The following is a 23,552-nucleotide window of genomic DNA, read 5'->3' as shown; positions in this document are numbered from 1 at the left end:
CACTAGAAAGTAATAATTTAATACGTGAGTTCAAAAATACAAACGATGAACACTCCTGAACTGAGTATTTGTAACTCCCAGTTTTCAAGTAGGCTTTCCTAGTGCTCAGCAGGATTGATTGCTCTGTAAGAAAGCAGATCTATGGAGCAAATTTCCCCGATAATATCTATCAAAATGGAAGTTATGCAAACTATTTTTCTAACTGAACAGTTACAGCAGAGGCAAACATAATTCCACTTTCATAATACTGAAATATGCTGAATGTCTAGTACTGGATAAAAGGCTTACAGAAAGTGTAACCTTATACATTTTAAAAAGCTTTCTTGTTTTCACATCGATCTGTAGTCTATTCTTCAGTCACTGCAACATCTGAGTATTCTGAAATCTGCCTCAATCAAAAGCATTTGAAAAAGATCTGTGTTTATTGTTTACTGGTTTGTATTTTTGACATGGTTGTACAAACATAACTCATGCTATGCTGCCATGCATAAATAATCAGCAGCCACTGAAAACCACCTTTTTCCAGAGAGCACTGTTTTCTAAATTTCTRGGAGAAAGTAGATCCTTGCATTAGACTGGCATAAAATATGTAAAAAAGAATCAGTGTTTTAATACAGAGATTCTTGATTGCCAGGATCTAACTACCAAATGTCCTAAATAAAGCAGTACAATTTTATCAGAAAATATTTCAAACACTACCCTACACTGTGCTAAAAATGTTGTTTTAACACTGCAGATCATTTACATATCATCCATGATTTGGTATCTGAGCTTTATTTTAAGACAGACTTCACACAGTTTGATACTGAATTACTATCTTTGTCAGCACTTACCTGCAATTAAAGTAAACATTCCACATGACATAATTTACAGACAAGTTGTTCACCTACTAGACTAAATTTTGGTTGACCAAGAAAAAAAAATGTTGAAACTTAGAACTTCATATTTAAGGAGCTGGTATTCTTTTACTGATTACATTTATCTTTTCTGCAATGAGAGCAGTAACATTTTTTCTGAATAATTACAATAATTTATATCCATAGTTTATTTCTACTTCAAGCATTACTAACAAATAACACATGAAAATTTGATTTTTTCTTGAATACCTTTAATCCTATTTTCAATATTTTACATATTAATATTCCCTACCTGTCCAGTTTTATAATGCCTTGCAAACTGATTAACCACTCGATAGTCATTTGCAAAGTACTCCATCAGAATTGAGGGAACTTCAGCAAAATCAGTAGGACATCTGGTTCCTAGAGGTAGAATAATTGAACATATTAACATATAGTCATTTCCATTAACACAAATAGCTAACTCTTCCCAAAAGGTTTTGCAACTTTCAGTTTGGACTTTTGGTGAACTGTAATGTTCTTCCATTTATTAAGTCAATATTTTATTTCCATAGCATTATTGTACATATTGCCAGAAAAGCTTCATTATAATCCTACATATTTTATTATAAATCACAAAGTAAAACAAAATATTTGAACAGCTGGGTGAGGCACCTTATAAAGCTCTGGATCACACCCTTTTTTAAACTAAACCAGACTGTAGCCCAACTGGCCCTACATGAAACACCAAATCTATTTAGCTGTCCTAAACCTAAATCAAACTACAATGTAAATAAAACTCTGCCTTAATCCCATTCGCAGTTAAAATTTTTACCTTCCATCTGTTTGCTGAGCTTACTTATGCTTCATATTAACCTCACTTTACAATACAAAGTCAATCATCCAAAGAAAACTCCTGCAGATTCAAGACATGTTCTAAGCGCAATGAAGTAGTATTTTGCAGTCAGTATTTTCAAAAAGCACTTTCACAAAAACCTTCTTTATTCTATTCTTTATCAGTACCTTACATGTCTTAGCAACTTTCATTATGTAACCCATTACCAAACCAAAACTGCATTTCTAATTCCTATATAAAAGTTAGGGATGTACAAAGCTGTTGTTTTAATAACAGAGATCCACTGGGTCATCACCTCTATTCCTGTCTACTAGAGACAACCTCAACATTCAAAACCTGTCTTAAATGTAATTATGTTTTTTGTTTCTACTATTCCTTCTTGGACCCTATTTGTGAAAATCACTCCTTTGAATTTAAAAATCTTTCTCTAATTTTTAATCTGAATTCATAATCTATTTGTAATCAAATTTTCAGATCAACACTGCTCTTCAGTATAAACACCATTTTCCCAGTTATTTAGTTATCCTAAACTGGGAGAAATTATATTCTCTTTCAGACATCATTTTCCTAAGGCAAAATAATTAAAGTCCAAAAGTCTGTCCATTGTCCTGTAGGTYTTCTCTGCACCTGCTTCAGTTTGAATTCACCTTGAGAGCAGAGATACAGAACTAGGCACCGCATGCTATATGAGGTTTCACCACTATCTTTCTTAACTATACTAATACTTACTATTTCTAATAGAAACACATCTGATACAGTCTCAGATCACATTTCCCTCCTTTCGCAGTCACCACACGTTAGCTATTTATAGCCCTGTGTTAACACACAAAACTGTTTTTCTGCTCTTCCACCACTGTTAAATGATAAGCTCCATTTGCCAGCAGAAATTTTCTTTGTATTCCTTGAATGCATGATCTGCACCAGGCAGTTCTGAATTGCATTTTATTTCTAACACTGCAGTATTCAGCCATCCAGTTCTTCTTGTACAATATCCCAATCCTTCTTTTATGTCATTACATTTCATTAGTACATTTTTCCCTTTTGTTTGAAAAACATTAATGGAAAGCCTAAAACAAGACTGGTCCCAAGAGGCATGCCTGCAGCGCTACACTGATGTCTCTCTAGCCATGTATGCTTTCCCAGTCCTCCTTTATAAAGTGACAGAAATCTTTTACTAACCATTAGAGAGACTTTTGAAAACTACTTTGTCTTAAAGTCAGAAAGGTAAAAGGGCAGTTATCTGGGATAAGTTATTCCTCCTGTAAAACAAATGTAGCTATTTTCTATTGTACTGTAAATTAAAATGGAATACAAACCAGGCTAAAAATAAGAATCTTTTTTCACATGTGTTCAGTAAACAAACAATAAATTTGTACAATAAAATGAAGGATTAGCAGAAAAAGATGCACATCTTAAGTCATAAATTTCCTATGTCCAGTATTATCCAAGTTTGGGGCCTACTGGTAGCAGAATAGGTTCCTGAATATTCCTCAATGTAATCAAAAAAGGGGGGGGGGCAGAAGAGTAAGGAGGTTGTCAAATACTCAGTTCATCTCAACTGGAATTTAACATTTTTTGTTCTCACTATAGCCTGTAATCATCTGATTCCACACTTTGCTATTCTAGTGCCTAAAGAGAGCAGATGGCCCCTAACAGACGTGTCTGGGATGAGCCATTTGATTATCACACATTCCAAAACGTAAAAAAATGTTCTCTGGAGAAACACACGACTGGCCTCTGATGCTGCTTTTGCAACACTAGATCAGGACTGAAATCCCCTAGGAAGCAAGACTGCCTGCAGCTAAGGCAACTCTGAAACCATACACAAGGGCTCCTGGAATGTCTGAGCCTCAAAATCAGCAATTTCCTGCCCCTTCAAGACTTTCTGGCATGCATACACATCTGATACTCTCACCCACATCAGCAGAACCCTCACTAAAGCAGTTACTTTGGCGATATAAGTACCAAGAATGCCCTGGAGATCAAGAGGAGTGAGGCCATGTGTGAGAAAGGGGTGGGAGAGAGAAGTACTGAAAGAGTGTATACAGTGTTTATTTGTTTTAACAATGTCCAGTAGTAACATTTATAAACAACTCAGTTTATTTTAATGTTAAGTGGGAGACTTAAGAAAGATTCCTTGTTTTTTTTGTGTGCAATGCATCTGTTGGTAACAAATATCTCTAACATGGACCCTTCTTATTACCATTAGTGCAGTACAAAAAGGGTATAACATAAAACAGTCCCTCAGATAAGGGAGCTACAGTTTCATCTGAGTTGTTTCTGTTTTTGTTTTTTTTTTTTAATTAATAAATGAGTAAATAAATGTCTACTCCAAACATTTCATTTCCAGCTCACAGCTATATAAGACGACATACCAGGCTGTCTGAAGATAAGAAAAGTAGCATGCAGAACAGCTTTAACCAGAACATGGCTCTGACCCATTTGCCACAACTGAAGCAGAACAAGGTCACAGCAGCCTGCTAGCCATCAGCCCATACACTGATTATCATTGCTGGAGAAAAATGACTACATGAAAAATGACAGGACTGCTTTTCTGTACATCTGCTTAGCTCTGATTGCATATTGATTCATGTTCATTTACCTATGACAAGAAGGTCCACCAGTTAATCATACTTGCAGATGAAATAAATCTCTAATTTATGGAGTTTGTTTTAAACATGCCTGGCTTTATAGAGTTTCAGTATTGCCAGAGTGTACCCTTTCAGAAAATTAATTTACTAACTTTTCTTAGTTCAATTTCTTAAATCATTTCCAACCCAGGATTCATTGTGCTTTTATAGCAGGTACAAGTTTAGCTCAATTTATTATCAGTCCTCCAATTATTCCTTTATTATATACTGCCCATGAGGTAAACTTGCGAGATAGTGGATAACATGACTAGAAAAAAGATTAGCTGCACAGAAAGAAGAAATACAAAAGCCAAATCTTTATCAGGAGAGGAAGACTATTCAAGTGTTGTTTGTTTGTTTTTTAGGTAATATTTGGGGATCTGATACTGTAATTTTCAAGTCAGTAAAGATGCAGAAGTATCAACATGACTCTATCATGTCTGGTTAATCTTTTCTTCTTGTTTTTTAATGTACTTCCTTCTTCCATAAATTAAACATTTAACTAAAACAAAAAAATCACTATTCTAAATTCCTCACCGGTGACATGTTGGTACCGAGTTCGGCCCAGCATAGAATGCATAGCATGTCCCATTTCATGGAAGAGATTCTCCATCATGCCAGGACTTAGCAGCGTTGGTGCACTCCTCGTTGAATGGGGCAGGCTAAGCATAAGAACAACTACAGGCAGCTGGTATTCTCCATTTTCCCTTAGCCTGCCTCCACGAACTGTAAAGTGACAATCCTTTTGAAGATAAAAAGCAAACATATGGGTGACCAATGTCATTATATCCACGACACTAAAACAATGGTGAAAGTATTAAATTAAACCTTAATGGGTACTCAATTACACAAGCTGAATTCAGTTAACAGTAATGTTCAATAGCAGAACAGAAGTTTGAACTCAAATCTTCATGTTTCTTCATCTCTATTATTTGCTTCATATTCGTAAGAAAACTACCTTAATCCATCAAGAAAAGACTGCTTCTTTTAGAAAACAAAATTTAAGTTTAGATTTTTTTATAAATATCAAAACTCTATTTTTCTAAAAAAAAACCACTAGCTCACAGAACATTACTGATATGCCAATTCTATAATTTATATATTAAAGTTTTCTCTTCATTCTTCAGCAATAACTTCCTTTATAAAGTATACTGTACAGCATCCACAGTGTACTGTGAAATATTAGCAAAACAGACTATACTTAAAATGCATGAAAGTATAACACAGATTTAAGATTTGTCCACTTACCAACTCATAAAAGGCGGTAATTTGCAGATGTTTCTACAGAGTGAAGGGTCTGTTGTACTGCATCATACAGTTAATATACTGGCATTAGAGTGAGTGAGTGAGTGAGTGAGCCAGTGAGTGAGCCTAACCAGTTGGAACCATCTATGGTTTGGGTAGAATTTTGAATAAGAATTAGTTGTCACGATGACTTTTCATCTTAAGTTAGAGGGCATTAAAGTGTCAAATTGTTTTTACTCCTAGATAGCAGGCCAGAAGATAGGTGTTTAAAAATCTACCATTTCTCTAGACAAAGGTGTATGAAATTTCATAGTGCCTACCATTTTGTAGTACAAACAGTTTGAGTTCAGCCTACTAGGTGATGCTTTCTAAATGAAAAGTTATCCACAAAATTATTTTACCTAAAACCACGTTTGAAGTTATAGTCTTTCCATGTCTAAATTTGTTTATGATATATCCAGACATCTCCTAAACTTATGTTAAAAGCATACAGCCCTAACACTACAGTCATTACTCATATACAACCCACACTGAAAACAGATCACAGATGTTACCTGATGTGGTTTATTAGGTCGTTGAAAGAAGTCACAATAGATGTACCCTAGCAGACCTTCATTTTCATGAACAACAGCCTGAAAAAAAAGGATAATTTCCCACAGTAACAGCACTGATGTGTAAATGTAAGAAATATTATTCTAATCCAAAGATTTATAATGCATACATGACAAATAATCCAGGAATGATTCTAATGTAAAATCTGTTGCTTATTTTAGTTGAAAAAATATATACACAAGATTCAGAGCTTGTCCTTCAAACTGCAGCCRTTCCTACATCTTATACAAAACTGACTACTGTCACGGACTAGTATTAAAATAAATACTGTCCGTAGTCCCTAAATGACTTCTCAGAAGTCAAGAGCGACAACAGTTGATTTACCATTGGAATAAAAATAATTAAGCAGTAACTATAAATTGGCCTGTAGGATATAAAGAACAGTAGCGTTCACTGGAAAGAATGGTGGAGAATACAAGGAGGGAAGACAACAGATGAATCTGGGAACTGATGAGTAAATAATTGCCAAGGGTTTTTTTCTACCCTCCCCTAAAAAGAGGGCAGAAAAGCAAAGAAGTAAAATGTAATCTAAGGTAAAGATGACACACAGAATAGAAAAGAAAGAAAAGATAAATCACTGCTAGAATACACACCTATAACATTCCAGTCATCTATAGCCATCTACAAGTTAAAACTAAAAGGTCTCATTCAGAAAGGCTGTGTGAAAGGTACAACAATAATCTCTGAAAAAAGAAACTGATTCTCAAAAGAGAAACTGATTCTGATTCAGGCACCCTTTAAACAGAGACATATTTTAAAGCCATTAAATACCAAGCATATAAAAGTCACTTAGAGAGAGTATGAAGCCCTTGAGGCTTAACTTCAACTAAAATTAGACAACTGGTGTGCATTTTGAAATCCTAGGCATAGGTGCCCAAATAATTTAAAAACAAAATCTGACTCATAGCTCTTAAAGGAACAAACAATCCTGCCTAACCTTCCCTTTGTCTTTTCAGATGCTGGGAACAAGAATGCTTACCAACTTGCGAATATCTTCGGACCAAACCTCTCCTCTCTGGGTTTGTTCAGCATAAAGGGAGATTCCTAGGAGCTGACTGAACAAAGAGTTCAAACCTTCCATGCATGCCCCAAGAGAGAAGAAGGGACAATACAAACCAGGATCAATGTTATACCTAAGAAAATAAAAGAATCCAAACCCAATGAGTTAGTTTAACTACATAAACTATAGTCACGAACTACTTCTTTATAGACTGTTTGCATTCATCACTACCAAGTTGTAAGATGTGGCAAAAAAAACCCTGAAAAGCCCTCAAGGCCTTATTGAGCATGCTTGGCTTTGTTTTTCAAACAGTGAAACTAAGTCACAGACTAGGTATGGCCCAGCACTTCATAATAACTACCTTTTTTAGTTTTTGATGCCAAATTCAGAAGATGGTGACTATAATTTTCAGAGATGTGGAGAATGCATAGCTCGAACTGACCCTGGCAGCACTATGGGTGGCCAAGCTGTGGTTTTTGACCCACAGAAGGCCACTGGCCCTCAAATGCCCATGCCAAGGCTATGCCACAGGACTGATAAGAAAATGGAGCTGGACTGGCTGCTGTGTAAATCAAGTCCCTAGTTAGGGGAGGAAACCAGCCAGTGGGAGCCACTGACTCCGCAGTCTTGTCTTTTGCTGGAGCAATAGGAGGAATACAGGGGAGACTCTATCACCTCCAACGTATGGATCATGCCTCAAGCTCCTGGGACTTTCTGAACCACGTACAAAGTATCCTACAGCTTTAAGCCATGCTAAGATTTTAGTATGTGACTCATAGTTCAAAGGTGGCCAAGCTTCCTGAGCCTAACATCAAACAGTCAAGTATTTTCAACACACTGTAGCACAGATAATGCATGTCAGGATGAAGACAGCACATACCTCCATGCACACACACAAACCCACAAGTGAACAAAAAGCAATTACAAAAGTAATTCAGACATGTATGCAGCCTTTACTCAGGCTCAAACTTCCTGAGACTCTGACCTGAAAAAGTAAGCAAACTGCAAGTGTACCAAACAGATGAATGTTCTGGAAAGTCCGCACTTACCCAAGCTGGCCGTGGCCATGCAATTCTGTGGAGACTGTAGCAAAATCAGAAGTATATTCTGCTTGTACTTGTGCATGCACCCCAAATGACAAAAATGTTCTTGCTCTCTCAATTCACATACAAACTCCAAAAAGGAATGTTAAGTTACTTATCCCGTTTTGGGGGGGTTCAGCATAAACTTGCTCTTAATTCTGTTCTCTTAATGCTGGAGGCTCACAGTCCCTCCTATTCTCCTTTCCTCCTTCATGCTCATGTGTTTTGCTTCTTAATAACACAGTAACTAGTCACTGAAATTTAAACATGCATCAGCTAAACTACAATGGCTGAACATCAAACATTAGAACCCCACTATTTTAAGGCCTGTGATCAAAAGGCTTAGTTAGAGACAAGCTGTGAAAGAGTCAGCTAGTCCCTATCCATTTACTTCCCTATCCTTCCTTCCTTCCCACCCCTGCACACAAAAGAAAAGGCCTAAAAACTAAGTCCACTTGGGATCCTGCATTTTGGCAAAACACTGCTTACAAGTGCAGTTACAATTCACTACACAACTTCACTAAATTGTGATGCACAGCAGGGTAGGATTGGTTCTCTAAGCCACTGCACCTGTTCTTGAACATTTCATTGCATTTCGCTTTACTTTTCTACCATCCTTTATCTTATCTCCAGTGTATGCTCTCACAGCCTTTTGCAACTTCTATGGCAACATTTGTTGAAAACTGCAGGTATTTTCACTTACAGGATCTTGCATGTTTTCACATCACAAATGCAAGAAGCTAGAAGCCGATGTACTTCGTTCTATTTTTCATTATACCAGAACACAGAAAACAAACCACATTCTGACTCTACCATACTGACATTACTGGCATTATTTCTTCAAGATGCGTAGCAACACTCAAATTCGCACGCTGCACACTGCAATAAAAATCATTTTCTTCCTTAATCAAAAAGAGTCTTTACACCAGAAGAACAAAACCGAACATGCTAAAAGTCATTTTAGATTACATTAGGTAAAAAGATTGGAAGCAAGTCTCTTAAAGAAAGCACAATACAAGAGTTAATTTTCCTGTAATAAGCCATAGAAATTTTGAGTACAAGAAACACTGGTGTCTCTTTACACACACAGCCCCTAGAAGTACAGAATTAYAGTGTATGTGCTGAATATCCTGAGATCTTTAAGTCAGTAATTCCCAGGAGCTGCAGCTCCTTCAGCAGTGGCACTGTCGCAAGTTGTAGTAGATGCATCTCAGTATTTACAGCATCACCCTCTTCTGTTCAGAAAGTTTCTATGAAAACTTAAAACCACCACTAAGTGCTTCGATCCTGTTCTCCTGCTTCTCAAACTGATTCCACTTCGATGCCTTCCCTGCTTACAGACTGCAAGGTCTGCTAAAATTATTCTTTTAATAAAAGAAAAAAAGAAAACCCCATCTTCCAGTGGCAAGTCATTGTAACAACCTCCATAATGGTTTATGACTGATTTTGCCACATTATTTTAAAATCTTAAACTACCATCCCACATGCTACTATGAATACTAGGCTGAGTTTCCCATTTGTAATTCAAATAATTGCTTCTGTAACTAAGGACTGACCATAAATTAAAAGTTCACTATAGAAATACTATCTCAATAAAAGATTATTGTAACTTGAAGCAAGATTTCTCCACGTACACACCTCCAAGGCAGGAAATATGATTATCCTTATATAAAAAATTACAATATTTATTTCAAATTAAATTAAGGATGAAATTATGATATGATAATATGATAATCATGCTCTAGAGCTAGATCTCCACAGAGCCAATTCAGATGACCAGGATTTGTTAGTTTTGGCTCTGCCTCAGTCCTGCTGGTCCCACACTGGTTCCTGCAGAGCAACTCAAATTTCTCTGTACCTTGTTCGGGGATCCAGAGGGTTTATTAATTCAGGTGCAGGCCAAGGCCAGGGCTGGCTCCGCATTTGCACAATACCACACTTGCAAGCTAAAGCACCACCTAGAACCAGGGAATGGACGTACTCGAGCGGTTCCACGTGGAGCCAATCTGGCTCCACAAGGGCTCTTTGTATGGCCTGGTTTAATCAACCCAGATGGAACTGGGCTGACTCCATGCAAAGCCCATCTAGTGTCTTCATATCCCCCTCTCCCAAACATCCCATATCATCCAGGGTTTCCACCATTTAAAATATTCCAGCCCCCTCTCTCCTGCCACTTCCTCCCTATCAGGTGGGAGAAGAGAGCTGACTGTAGTAGATACGGTGAGAAAGATACCATACGGCACACTTCTACAAACGCGTGCTTCAGTAAAGCAAACTGCAACTCCATCAACAGCTCACAGACACAGCAAACCATCAGATTTTCACAGTTCCAGGAAATTAAAACATGTAACTCCTACCAGTGATTTCAGCTGCCAGAGCAGGAAAATATGGCATGAATATGGTAAGAAAACGAAGAACAGCACCCTTGGAAAGACTTCATGAAATTAAGCCACATTTACACAGGAAGTAAGAAAAATCAAGAGAGACCTGCAATATCAAGAGAGACCAGATTGCTCAGAATTTTCTGAGAGGTGACACGGAGCCTAGGACTAAGACCGCATAACTGCAATACAAGATATTTCAGCTATATCAGAGGAGAGCAGTATGTTTCATCCTAACTGCAAAGGATTCCCACACCCAACTGAAATATTGGATTAACATGTTAAAGAAATTYTTGCTGATACACAAAAGCAGATACATGCTAGCAGGAGAAAGTAGTGGCATTTCTTCATGGGAAAGAATGGCTGAAATATTATAGAGAGACAAGTAAATGTCACGTTTTTCCTCATTCGCAGCACTCCTTAAGGCGTGAGTTGTCCCAGTGAACTTACCCCATTATGAAGAGGATGGGGAGAAGGCTTTGTTGTAAGTATTTTGTAATAAACTGTAACTATCCAATCTGGGAGAAAAATTAGTCTGTCATAGTTCTGTCTTTTGGAAAAGCAGAATATTTATCCACCCACACATGAGAAYAGCTGTAACAGATGAAAATACCTGTAACAGAAGAGTCTACACTGGCCTGAGGCAGACTCCACAGGAGAAACAGTCCCCTACACCAGCTAATGTCACAATCTATCATTTTGAGTATAATGAGGCCCTGGTTAAAAAAACACCTTTATAATACCAACACAGAGTTAATGTCAGTCACTTCTGGTAGAACTTGACAGGATCAAACCTCTCTCCCACATCTAATGAAAGATACATGTTAATATCCCTCTTGCCACCAAAATTGCCAAAAAGGTTTTGAGAAACAACATTTTAGACATAGAATACAAAAAAAATTGCTTCTGGTTCTGATCCCACTTATTGCTCTACTTCTGCCTTGCCTAATACATCAGTGTGTGAACAAAGATCAAAGATGAAGACACTGAAATATCCTCAAATAGCACTAGTGTCTTATGACACCAGTCTGATATTTAAATTACTTCTGGACAATCCTGACACCAGTCAGTGGCTAGTATCATACCTTAGGTTATCTGGCATTGAAAGCTCTTTTTTTCTTTTTTTGTTTGGGGGGGGGGGCTTGCCATTGCAATATTGTAGAAGTTAGGAAGAAAGTGGATAAAAATACTGTACTGTAACGAGGTTTTTACAATAAGACAATAATAATTGCTAACATACTTTAAAATGAGTATTGGGTGCTGAAAAAATACTACTAATCCAGGAAGTGGATATTATCTCTTCAAAATCCTTCTCCAACGCCAGTCTGTACCCACCAACCAGAACTCCTTCCGGACACCAAAATAGAGTTTTAATCCACAACTTACAAATTCGGTTCTACCTCATATATGAAATCTCCCTTGCTCAATCAAGTAAGACCAGCTATAACTGAAGAAAGCCTGACCCCAAACTTGCATTGATTCCAGGAAAACTTTTTCTTTGAGCTTATTTAGGAACAGAAATTAGCCAAAACCTCAGCTATCTGTAACTGATACCATATAACCAGAAATTCAGTTCCCAGAATAATTATAGTGGCATTAATAGATGATCTTGCCTTTCAGTGGCAAGAGCAAGTATTTGACTTACCCTTTTCCGAGCCCCTACCTTCAAGATTTAACGCTACTGACTGTAGAATGAACAGTGTAGCACTAGATAATTTTAGAGGACAATGGGGAAAAGGGAAGAAATTAATTTAAAAGACTTGAATCCTTCCAGAAAAGAATATTCAATGAGCAAAACAGGAAATCCTACAATCTTTCTCAAGCTTCTGCAAAACTTAAGTTTGGCTGGAGGGTGTGGGTAGAAAAGTATTTGGAAGAGTTTGCGGACACACTACACACTCCCTTATTGAAGATCCTTTCTTGATTCCAGGCATTCATACAGCAGCAGCCGTAAGCAACTTCAACACTTCCAGATGACAGGAAAAAACATCTGTTTGCTAACCAATGACTACCTAACCTCAGTGATTCACAGCATCACCACCTTAGCAAGCCTGCAAGAACACACCATATCCCAGGCACCACTTTTCAGTGTTTAAATTTCTGCTAATCTAGAACACTGTAGCACAACTTCTTGGCAGCAATGGCGATTGAGATTGTGACACCAAGCCAAACTTCTCTTCCCTCTAATGGCTTTGAATGAAATTTCTGATCCAGCTCAAGAGTCTCATGTCTCATCTTCAAAATGCTCTGTGACCCAGGCCAGGTTTTCTAAAGAACACATAGAACTCCATGATGAAGACTTTTATCAATACACTCTTCTAGCACTTTAAAATGCTCTGTAACAAAGATAGAGCTTGTCTGTGTAGAATGCAGAGCCTTTCTGAGGACTGATCCAAGACTGTAAAATGAATTTCTCCTGAAGCTAAAGGGGAAACACAAAGGTCACCATGTTCTGTCTCGGGTATATGGCATTTCTGTGATCGTTTTGTTTCAAATGTGAAACTAAGTGTTTTTGAAAACGCACACAAAAGCTCCCCAATGAAACTCTGCCAAAACAAGGCATTCCACTGCATATATTTCTCAACTGAGAGGATAAATGAACAAAAAAGTAAGCTAATGAATTACTGTACACTGACACAGTGCAAGACCCTACCTAAGATGGAACACAGTTACAAAAGTATTTCAGCTTAAATTGCCCAACAACTATTCACCTGTCAGAGCAAAGCAATTTTCATAATCTACATATTAATAACTGTTGATGACCCTACTGAACATCTTTTTATACTAGATGTTAAAGTAGCAACCATTCTGAAAATCACTTTATCCAAAATTTTCAAGCTGTTATCAACTGTGGACTCAGTTGTCTAGTTTTGTTCCTTCTACTTAAAACAATTAGTTAATGTAAAATTTGAATAAAACTGCAAGAAGCAGATGCTTTAATATAAACACATTCTTTCTGGTCACTCTTTGGCAAGCTGCCTCTATATTTATTCAGCCAAGCTACAATTTTTATCTCCAACAGGAAATGCATTCAAGTATTTTGGGGAAAAGAAATCAAAAAGGAAGTTATCAGGACCAAAACTGAACTACGCTAACAGGCATTTTGCTAGTAGTAAAGTTTCTGCTAAGGGTTCCTGCTACTAGCAAAAAAGGTTAATGTTCTGGAGACAGACAGCTAAAATCTATGTTGGAAACCAGCAAACAATTTGAGCTCCATTTGGCAACAAAACTATAGTGAACTGCCTTGTGTTTTCTTATATGCTGTAATTTGCAGCTTGTTTACACCAGCTGAGAAGACAGGCAGAATTCAGTAGGGAGCATGGTGCAYATGGCTTACTAACATCACTAGCAGAACATTTTACAGTTGGGTCTAAAGCTAGCAAATACATGGAAACACAGTTACATCACTTCCTAAGCAAGGAAGAGAAAGGAACCAGATCAGCCAAGCAAGCAAGGGCAAGAATCAGACATCCTGTTTGGATGCCACATCACCTAAAGTGCCAGCTCTTGGACCCAGCAAGGTTATTCAGAGTGCTTAAAATAGGCACCCAGGATGCCTGCGTCACCAGGGAAAGGCAGATGCCAGTATAATACAACTTGCATGTTCAGCAAGGTGCCAACCAGAGCTACGCAGCAGAAGCCTTAAGCTCAGGTATGTCTGAGCTCTTGCTCTTCTCTGGAACTTCGGCTTCCCTGACTGGACTGCATGTTACATACCCAAATCCCAAATCCCAAAAGGATGAAGGTCAGAGCCTTTTCTGTGGAAAGATGCCTTTGAAAATACAGGCAAAGGAGACAGAACAACAGTGGTATGATGAATCACAACAGAACTTAGCAGAGATGCACATCCCCAGTCAAAAAGACTTCTGATCACAGAAGCTTTCTTCTGTGCACTCTGAGGTACCAAAAATTCACGTATTGATTGATTTTTGGAACCTACAGCGCTAGAAAGAGTTTTCTGAACCACCCTAGAACTTAAGTATTTAATTTTTCTTAAGTCCTTATGTAGAACTTGAGTGAGCTGAACGCCCTTTTAGAAGAGCAGGAAAAAGGAAAAAAAAAGAGTTTTCTATTCATTACAGATAAACCCACCAGAAAACACAATTATTAATCTAAAATACAACTTCCTGAAATCAAGAAGGCATTTTTACAGGATCACATATTAAAAAATTGATTGCTTTTATTTTAGATGTAGGAAAATATCATGTTTCATGTCTGAAAAAAATAAAGAACACCAGTATATAAATCTCCCTCTGAGCAAATTAGAAACATCATCAATAACTATATAAGGTCTTCATTACTGGGGAAAAGAATATTTTTCTCTATGCCAAACTTTCAGTTTTTAACTTTGAGTTTAAAAAAAAATCCAAGAGTTAAAAGTAGTCCATTTTAAGGCAATAACAAACCTTAAATTATTCTGTTGTTCTTGTAGAATTTCATAACACATGGTATGCTCAGAACTTCCAAAACTCTGAACGACAAAGAATCAAAAAAATGGACAAAAGAAGTTTGGTTTACTTTCATTATGTCTTAAAACATATTCCAATATGCTATTCACTCTGAATGTCTGATTTCAAGAGCCAAAGCATTTGTATTTATAACAAACTCCACAAAAAAATGAAAATTTTCATATTTATTTTATGTCAGAACGTGAACTCAGAAACTTCACAAAGAGAAATCTCAGTATTCTCCTAAACAAAATAAAAATACCAAGGAAAATGGTAGTTTCTTTGATGTAAATTCCTGTGTTATATTAAAGGATAAACAACGTTAAAAAATCCAGACACCTTACTTCTACAGTATGCAGTTAGTTCGGCACTATTTTTAAAAGAAGTCACATAGGCAAACCAATTTAAAAAAAGTAGTTAACTGACACAGTGAGGTTTGGTTATTCTTCAAGAACAGCAGGCTTCAGACAAAAAGGCTGTGTCGCTGTGAAGAACAAAGATGTAGTATGTCATTATAAATAATTATTTCTAAGCTTGTATGACTTCACCAAGTCTAAATAAAATGCAGACTTCTAAAATCACTTTCATTTAAGCTGTACATTTGGAAAGAAACTAAGACTGTTTTGTGTAGCATGACTTTCATCTATTCTATTAAGAATGCTTTTGATAAACTTGGACATTAGTGATATTTGAGTAAGTATCACTGTTCTTTAAAGCATGAGCATTCAGACTCTTTAACAATTGCAAATTAGCTGCTTGGCAAGAATTCTTATTGGTGGCTATTAAATGTAGTCCCTGACAACCTCAATTCTTTTTTGAGGAAAATTATTTTCCTGTAGACACCCATAAAAATACAGAACACCTCTACTAACTATATGTAATAAAACAGATTCTCTCAAAACTTTCAAGGAAACTTGAAAAAAAACTCATTAGTGGAAGATAAAAGCGAGATGAACCCCTCAGGTTAACTTGAGATCAAGACGAGGAAAACCCCTTCCAATTTTCATTACATGCCAGACTATGAAATTTAATTCTTTACCTGAAGGGAGACTCTTAACTATGATTTATAGAAGACTCCGGATTTCTTAAAAATAGTAATAATAATAATAGAAAGCCTTTGTACTCTCATCAGCCATAAACTAGCACCTGTTTCTTACATTCCTTTTTTCTTTTTGTTAATTGTACTTCATAGAATTTTTGGAGTAGGGTCAGGGATAATTCAGATGATTGGTTTGCTCTCAATGTTTTATGTGACTTTTAGATTTAACTTTGTTTTCAAATCACCAACTTTGTTCATCTTTCCACAAATTTTTTTAATAAACAGATGATTCTTGAAACTTAAGTTCTGCTTTGAACTACTCATCAAGCAAGCAAAATGTCTAAAAAAACAGGAAGAATACTTACTAATTTTAAGACTTGTTACAATGTTTTTAACATATGTGATGCTTTGGCTGTTCCACATTAACACCTTCAACTCTTAAGAACAGAAAACACTAAACTAAGTACTGAGCAACAGTAGGAAGGAAAAAGGTAACAAATTATTTGTGAAATGGCATTACGGTGGTAGTTTAAAACATTTTATATAAACCACCAACTAATAGTATCTTCTACAGTAAACAGCACAAGCACAAGTCTGAATATGTAAAAAGACTCACACTTCACTAAGTCTTTCTCACAAGCACAGCTAATATTTTTTAGATAACCATTCTCTCTCCAGAAATACAGCAAGCCCTTTCAATAACTTTCAGGTTTTCCTCCAACAAACTTAGTCCACTAGCTTAGTGACTGCTAAGTGAAATGGGCTTTTTTTCAAACTATATTAGTTGATTGATAGAAGATATGCCCCTCCTTGCTTATAAACAGATAGCTATAGGATATTTTCCTTCTCTATGAGCATCTTGGTTGGAAGATTTCCTGGCTCTTTTTAAATCTTGCAACATTTTTCCATTTCAGTTTTCAATTTGAACAGAAGTGACATTTTTCTCACATAATCCACAAAAGGTCTGGGTCATTTTTCCACATGGTCTTCTCAACAGAGAATATTCTTCCCTAAGCCAAAAATAATTTAACAAAAAACAGGTGTAAACTAATTTGTTTACAGGTAACTTGCATACCTCAATATTAGTTGCAGCTTTCAGCATATTTGTCTTTAAAATATCCCCAGAGCCAGAGGTACCTTGGTATTGTCCCTACCCCTCCAAAAAACCTAAATTCCTGTTTCTCCCACCGAAGCCAGAAGCCTATCTACAGCCTATCCATAAGAAAGACAATGAATTATTCCCTAATTTCTGCCCAGGATCCAAAATGCCTACAGTTGTGTAGTGGCTTCTTTCTTCTATACAGCAGGAAACAGGCTTATTTTCCATTGATTTGTTCATCCCCAGGGCCAGTTTCATTTACTTCTGACCAGCAGAGTGCGATAGCCTGCAAGCATATCCCAGTCACCACTTGGATAAAATCTCTGACAGTTTGGCAAAAGTCCCAACAGTGAGTTACAGCCAGCGAAGTCAGCCCAGCCTCGTGAGCAACAAAGGTTAGGAAAACAGGAGTCAACACCAGCTAGGTTACCTTGTCACTGACAGTTCTTAAGAACAGTTATATGCCTCTAACTGTCAGAGGTGGTTTAGGTACAGTCAATCCCACCTTCAAGACAAATAGTTGACCTCCCAAGGTTTCTTCCAGCATTCTTTTTTTTATGACCCAGAAGAGTTGAGCAAAGCTATTACATCTTTGCAGAATCAGGRCCTTGAGAACTATTTATATCTGCAGCAGCACTCACTGAGAAGTAATGGGATTTAATTAATACTATGGTACTTGCCTGCACTAAAACTCAGCAGTATTATTATTTTTATAATATACATATTAGACATCTTCTTACTTGTTAGAGGCTGAAGCATGTTCTAGCACTCACTGTTTTATTACCCACAGCCTGCCAAAATTCTTGAGGTTCTCCTAATTACTCTATCTTCTTACAAGATACTACTACCATGCATTTCAGACTTTTTTTCTCTGGTTTCTGTTAAGTGTACATTTATACTGACATCTATTTTCTCTGCCACTTAAACTATAGCTACAAAAACATTAAGCTTTCATAAATGTGGGTTTGAAGCCAGAGAGGCTATTTAATATAATTTAAAAAAATTTTTTTTGAAGTAAACTATCCTGCTACCATCAATAGGAGACTTCTGTTTTTGAAGTGGGATCAAGTTTCCAGGGAAAAGACTTGCTGAAAGCTGACAGAAAGAAAATTATTGTGGACGAGTCTTTAGAAAGAAAAAACATGCTCTCAGAATTGAGTCTGGAGCTCCTCCTGCTGTTCAACCCACAAAACAGCACTAATGTTCAGTAACAGCTGCAGAAACAGTGAAGACAACTGATTTGACAGCAAATGTCCTTAGAATTCAATAGTCCAAACAGATGTGAACATTCTATATTCTTCAGAATATAATATCCATCCCTTAAAACTAATTCTGAGGTATCTGACAAAAGCTTGTTGCCTTAATACTGTTCTAGTATAGGACAAACACATTAAAAGAAGTTTGAGAAGATGTAATTTTACAGAATAAGTCATGAGTTTCAGTTCCGTTTGAGACAAACTAATACAGGTGATCAAAATCTGGAGAATGAAGGAAGAAGTAAAAAATCAGACCAGGAATACTTTGTCTAATGCTTGCTTACATTTTCAAAAGGACAAGATAAAATCAAGTTCTTCACGGACATAGTGTAATTAGTAAGGCACAAATGTGGAAAGGGTAAAAAGACTTAGGCAGTTCTCTGTGTGCTGAAATCTTTAAAAGCAACTTTTTTTTTTTTTTTTTTTTTTTTTTTTTTACTTTAAAGGAGCCTCAGGACAGCTATTTTCCTCACTAACATTTTCTCCTGGTTATTCATTCACAGAAGCATTTTTTCCACACAAAACTTAGAGATACACAGGACTGAACCCGTGTAGGTAATAGGTAGCCATTCCAAGCAAGTCAACTACATTCTATGCTGCTAAACAGAAAATGTCCAGAGACCATGCTCCAGCCCTGAAGCCAAGCAGCATGTGTTGGCAGTGGCCACCTACACCGTACATTGCCCTGCATGTGCTCCATGTCCCAAGACAGCACCAATTTTTTTTTGCCCCGGTCATTTTTTTCAGTTCCAAAAGCCTGAAATAATAAGGGCTGTGCTGCAGGTCAGTGATGTTTCCATGATATTGCCTCATACAGACTACTGGTATTAGTCCCTGGTACATGCTACTTCCAAAACTGTGCCTGGGAGGATGTCTTGGAGGACCTTCTTAGGTGCAGAGTGCAGAAAAGTATCAGGAGCAAGTTAACAATTAAGCATTGCAGATGACCAGCAGTCCAATACCAGGCCAACTCCCTGTTCCTCTCCTATATAGCAATACAGATGCAGTATTCAGAATCAAACCTAACAACATTAAATAAACATGAACTAGACTGAAAGAATCAGCAGGAAAAAAAAAAAAAGGCAGTCCTGGTGGACAACAAGCTGAATGTGAGCCAGCAATGTGCCCTTGTGGCCAAGAAGGCCAACAGTATCCTGGGCTGCAACAGGAAGAGCATTGCCMGGAGGTTGAGGGAGGTGATTCTCCCCCTCTACTCAGTCCTGGTGAGGCCACATMTGGAGTGCTGTTTTCAGTCCTGGGCAAGAAGACAGGGACACACTGGAGCAAGTCCAATGAAGGGCCATGAAGATGATTAAGGGACTGGAGCATCTGACATATGAGGAAAGGTGAGAGAGCTGGGTTTGTTTAACCTGGAGAAAAGAAGGCTCAGGGGGGAATCTTACCAATGTCTATAAAGATGAGGGGAGTTGGGAAACTAAAAATGATGGAGCCAGACTCTTTTCAGGATAAGAGGCAAGGGGCACAAGCTGAAATAAAGGAAATTCCAGGTAAACAAAATAAAAAAAAAAAAACTTTTTTATTTTGTGGGTGGTCTAATGCTGGCAACAGGTTACCCAGAGAGGTTGTGGAGTCTCCCATCCTTGGAGATATTCAAAACCTGACTGGACATGGTCCTGGGCAACCTGCTCTAGCCGATCCTGCTTGAGCAGGGGGGTTGGACTAGATGATCTCCACAGGTCACAGAAGCACAGAGCAGTTGGGGTTGGAAGGGACCTTTAGAGATCATCTAGTCCAACCCCCCTGCTCAAGCAGGGTCACCTAGAGCACGTTGGCCGGGACCCTGTCCAGATGGCTTTTGAATATCTCCAAGGATGGAGACTCCACAACCTCTCTGGGCAACCTCTTCCAGTGTTCAATCAGCCTTACAGGAAAAAAGTTTTTCCTTATGTTCAGATGGAGCTTCCTGTGTTTCCGTTTGTGCCCGTTGCCTCTCATGCCGTCACTGGGCACCACGGAGAAGAGTCTGGCTCCAATTTCTTTACACCCTCCCTTCAGATATTTATATGTATTGATTTGATCCCCCCTCAGTCTACTCTTCTCCAGGCTAAATAGTACCAGCTTTCTCAGCCTGTCCTCATATGAGAGATGACAGGGAAACAAGTCTTGTTTGGAAACCTATTTTGTCATTCCATGTTACAAGAAAATAAACTTTATAATTAAATATACTTAGGTTTTTTAATAAAATTTAAATAAAACATGATACAAGAAAAGAAAATCTGAAATTATAAAAGATTTTTTCAGCGACCCCCCCTAGAGAAAACTACATCACTTCTCCTCAGAGAAATAATTTTATATCACATTATAATTAGCTCAATTAGAAAGAGACAGTAAAAACAAATAGCCAAAAGTCAAACTCCTAGCATATAAAGCTATGTGACACATATGGTTCTCATCTTCTAGTTAAAAAAAGTTGAACTGAGGATATCGTAACTTTCTTGGGGCATTCAAGAAAGGGTGTGGGTAAACAAAGTACAAATATGAAAGTCACAAATATGCAGTCACATTTACCTAGAGTACTTCATGAAGACTACCATGCTGTTCTTAAAATAAAGTAACTTTACTGTGCCTTTTACAAAATCCCATGAGGAAAGGAGATACTTTTCTTCCCAATGCCAAAATGAGCAGAATAATCTATTTGTGATCATCAACAAATCATTTACTATATGATCAGCTTCATCAGAAKATATAAGAAGGATAATAAAACAGTACTCCTCCCAGGAAGAAAAACAAGCACTGAGCCTTTCACACTTAAAGATCTAACCTTTATGGGACATACTAATTCTGTAACCAGGAAAAGCAGACACTATAGGAAATGCATATGTGTACATATTCCTTATAGCTTTTATTAACACAATCTTATTTTTAGCATTCCAGTAAAATCTAGAAAGAGATTCGAGTATTATTAAAAATAGATGCTTTAATGGAGAAAATTAGGAAATAAAAAAGTTAGGACAGTATTTTGAACAAGTATCACAACATTCTTCCATAGACTGCTATTTGCCATTGCTAAGATGGGATTTGGAGCTAGATGGACCTTGAATCTCCTCCAGAATAACCACTATTTTGTTTTTGTGTTCACAGAAATAGTTTGCTACCTGCCCAATTTAAAGCAAAAGCAGCCACTCCCATGCCACGTCACAGAGTAGTAATCTACGCATATACCGTGGAGTGCTGCATGTTCCTGGACTGATTACTGTGAGCAAAGCCAGCAGCTGAACATCCCTCGAGCTCCACTGCACAGCAAGTTCTGTGCACCAGGACATGAATGGTACTGCACGTACATAGATCAACTGCTACCCAAGCATGCAGTATCTTAAGAGAAATCCAACATTAGAGCTGCTGCTCATAAGACCATTGTCTCAGTGTCAACGCACAAGAAAGCAGCGAAACAACCAGGCCAACTGCTGGCACTGCTTCCATAATGCCATGTTTATACTATTATACATTTCTGATCCAGAGTAAACTTCTTTAATCAGACACTTCCAGTCTAAGTTTGTTTAAAAAACAAAAACCTACAAATCTGCAGTGAAGGCAAGATTTTCCCCCCCTTTTGTGACAGAAACACAATTTTAAAGTATCTTTTACAGTGCAAATCAAAAAGGTCACCACTGCTGATCTAACAAAGGCAACATGCAGGGCTCATGACTTTCACAGTTGGTATCTCACTGTGTACAAAATTCTTGAGCACTATTGAAGTCTGTGTTGTGGATCTATCCCCCAGCCTTTGCAGGACAGATGAGAATGTATTCCACCCAGTGAAACAGTGAAAGTCTACTCAAGTTTCTATTTCAAGTTTGTGGCAGGGAATGAAAATTCAGTAAGAAGCAACATACAGTAATATGAACAGGAGCTGGATTGTATTCAGTGACCAAAATTTATTTCTAAACATTACTGCAGTTCAGCTAAGAGCTAAAAGCAAAATTAGAATGAGGATTTTGTAGCTGTTCTGAAACTGTTTCATCTTCTTATATCTTCAAAGAGGGCCAATATTTCAGTGTAAAACAACAGAGGAGCCAAAAACTTTTACAAGCATTCCAACAGTGACTAAGAAATGTTACAACTGCCACTCCAGATATTCTTTATTTTTTTCACATTGAAGTACATCTTCAAAGAGGGAAAACCTGTTTACATTGAGGACTTTCATTATCCTTATTGTAAGAGATGAAATAAAGACATTACAATCATAAACATAAGGAGCTTACCTCTCAGCTCGCAGGACACTGCTGTAGTAAGGGTGATCCCATGGCATCAATTTCTGAAAGAGAATTCCATTTTATAATTACAATAACAAACAGCAAATGAACTCATAGCAAACGTTTTGTTTCCTTTGCATATTTTTGTAGTTTCTACAAGCCACAGAACTTCAAAACATAATGAGAAACATTCAGTGTTAAATACATCATCACTGGAAATAGCATCATATGCCACAATTTGAATCCTCTATTTTAATGTTTGTTTGAAGATGGCATTTCCTATTCAAATACATATGGGACTGCATATCAGATTTCAAGAAATACACATAATTAAAATAAAAAGATAAACATAGTTACAAACAGAATTAGGATGTATATAAGATGGCATGCAAACTGGACATGCACCTACTCTAAAGTATAGCCCTTATTTTTCAATGAGTCAATTAATTAATTCAAAACAAAGCAATATTAACTTTCACCACTTTAAGTTTTGGCTAGCAAAATATCACTTTTTATAAACTAACAGCTATCTCGCACTCAGTGCTTGGTTTTAATACTAATAGGAGCTAAGAAATCAAAAAGCATTTGAAGCCAGAAGATGGAAAGTTTCTCACTGTAATTATGCTGTATGTTGTATACTAAAATTGAGTTATTTTTCATGTAGAACATCATTAACTTATACTATATATATAAAAAAAAGCCAGAAAATCACACATGAAAACTTAACTTACTGAATTTTGGGGGTTAAGCTTCACTTTCATCTTTGTCATCATTTCAAAATCTTTTTGCGTTCTGCAAAATATTTTTATGATGAAAGTGTTCATTAAAGTTTTTTGATTAATGGAGTACAGTAT

The 23,552-nt window shown here is 37.1% G+C and overlaps 1 protein-coding gene across 1 annotated transcript in view; it reads right to left on the bottom strand.

Annotated features, from left to right (window-relative positions):
* Window positions 1-23,552, bottom strand: part of MIPEP (mitochondrial intermediate peptidase) — a 77,050-nt gene that overhangs the window by 39,706 nt on the left and 13,792 nt on the right. The window contains exons 9-14 of the mRNA XM_026065924.1: window positions 23,430-23,490; window positions 22,708-22,760; window positions 7,159-7,312; window positions 6,122-6,199; window positions 4,860-5,064; window positions 1,150-1,259 (exon numbers count right to left, since the gene is read on the bottom strand). Of these exons, the coding sequence (XP_025921709.1) occupies window positions 1,150-1,259; window positions 4,860-5,064; window positions 6,122-6,199; window positions 7,159-7,312; window positions 22,708-22,760; window positions 23,430-23,490 (661 nt within the window). The remainder of the gene's footprint in view (window positions 1-1,149; window positions 1,260-4,859; window positions 5,065-6,121; window positions 6,200-7,158; window positions 7,313-22,707; window positions 22,761-23,429; window positions 23,491-23,552) is intronic.

Source organism: Apteryx rowi, unplaced genomic scaffold, assembly GCF_003343035.1.
Source record: "Apteryx rowi isolate R43461 unplaced genomic scaffold, aptRow1 scaffold_233, whole genome shotgun sequence".
Classification (NCBI taxonomy): domain Eukaryota; kingdom Metazoa; phylum Chordata; class Aves; order Apterygiformes; family Apterygidae; genus Apteryx; species Apteryx rowi.
This window is presented reverse-complemented; position numbering and strand designations above follow the sequence as displayed.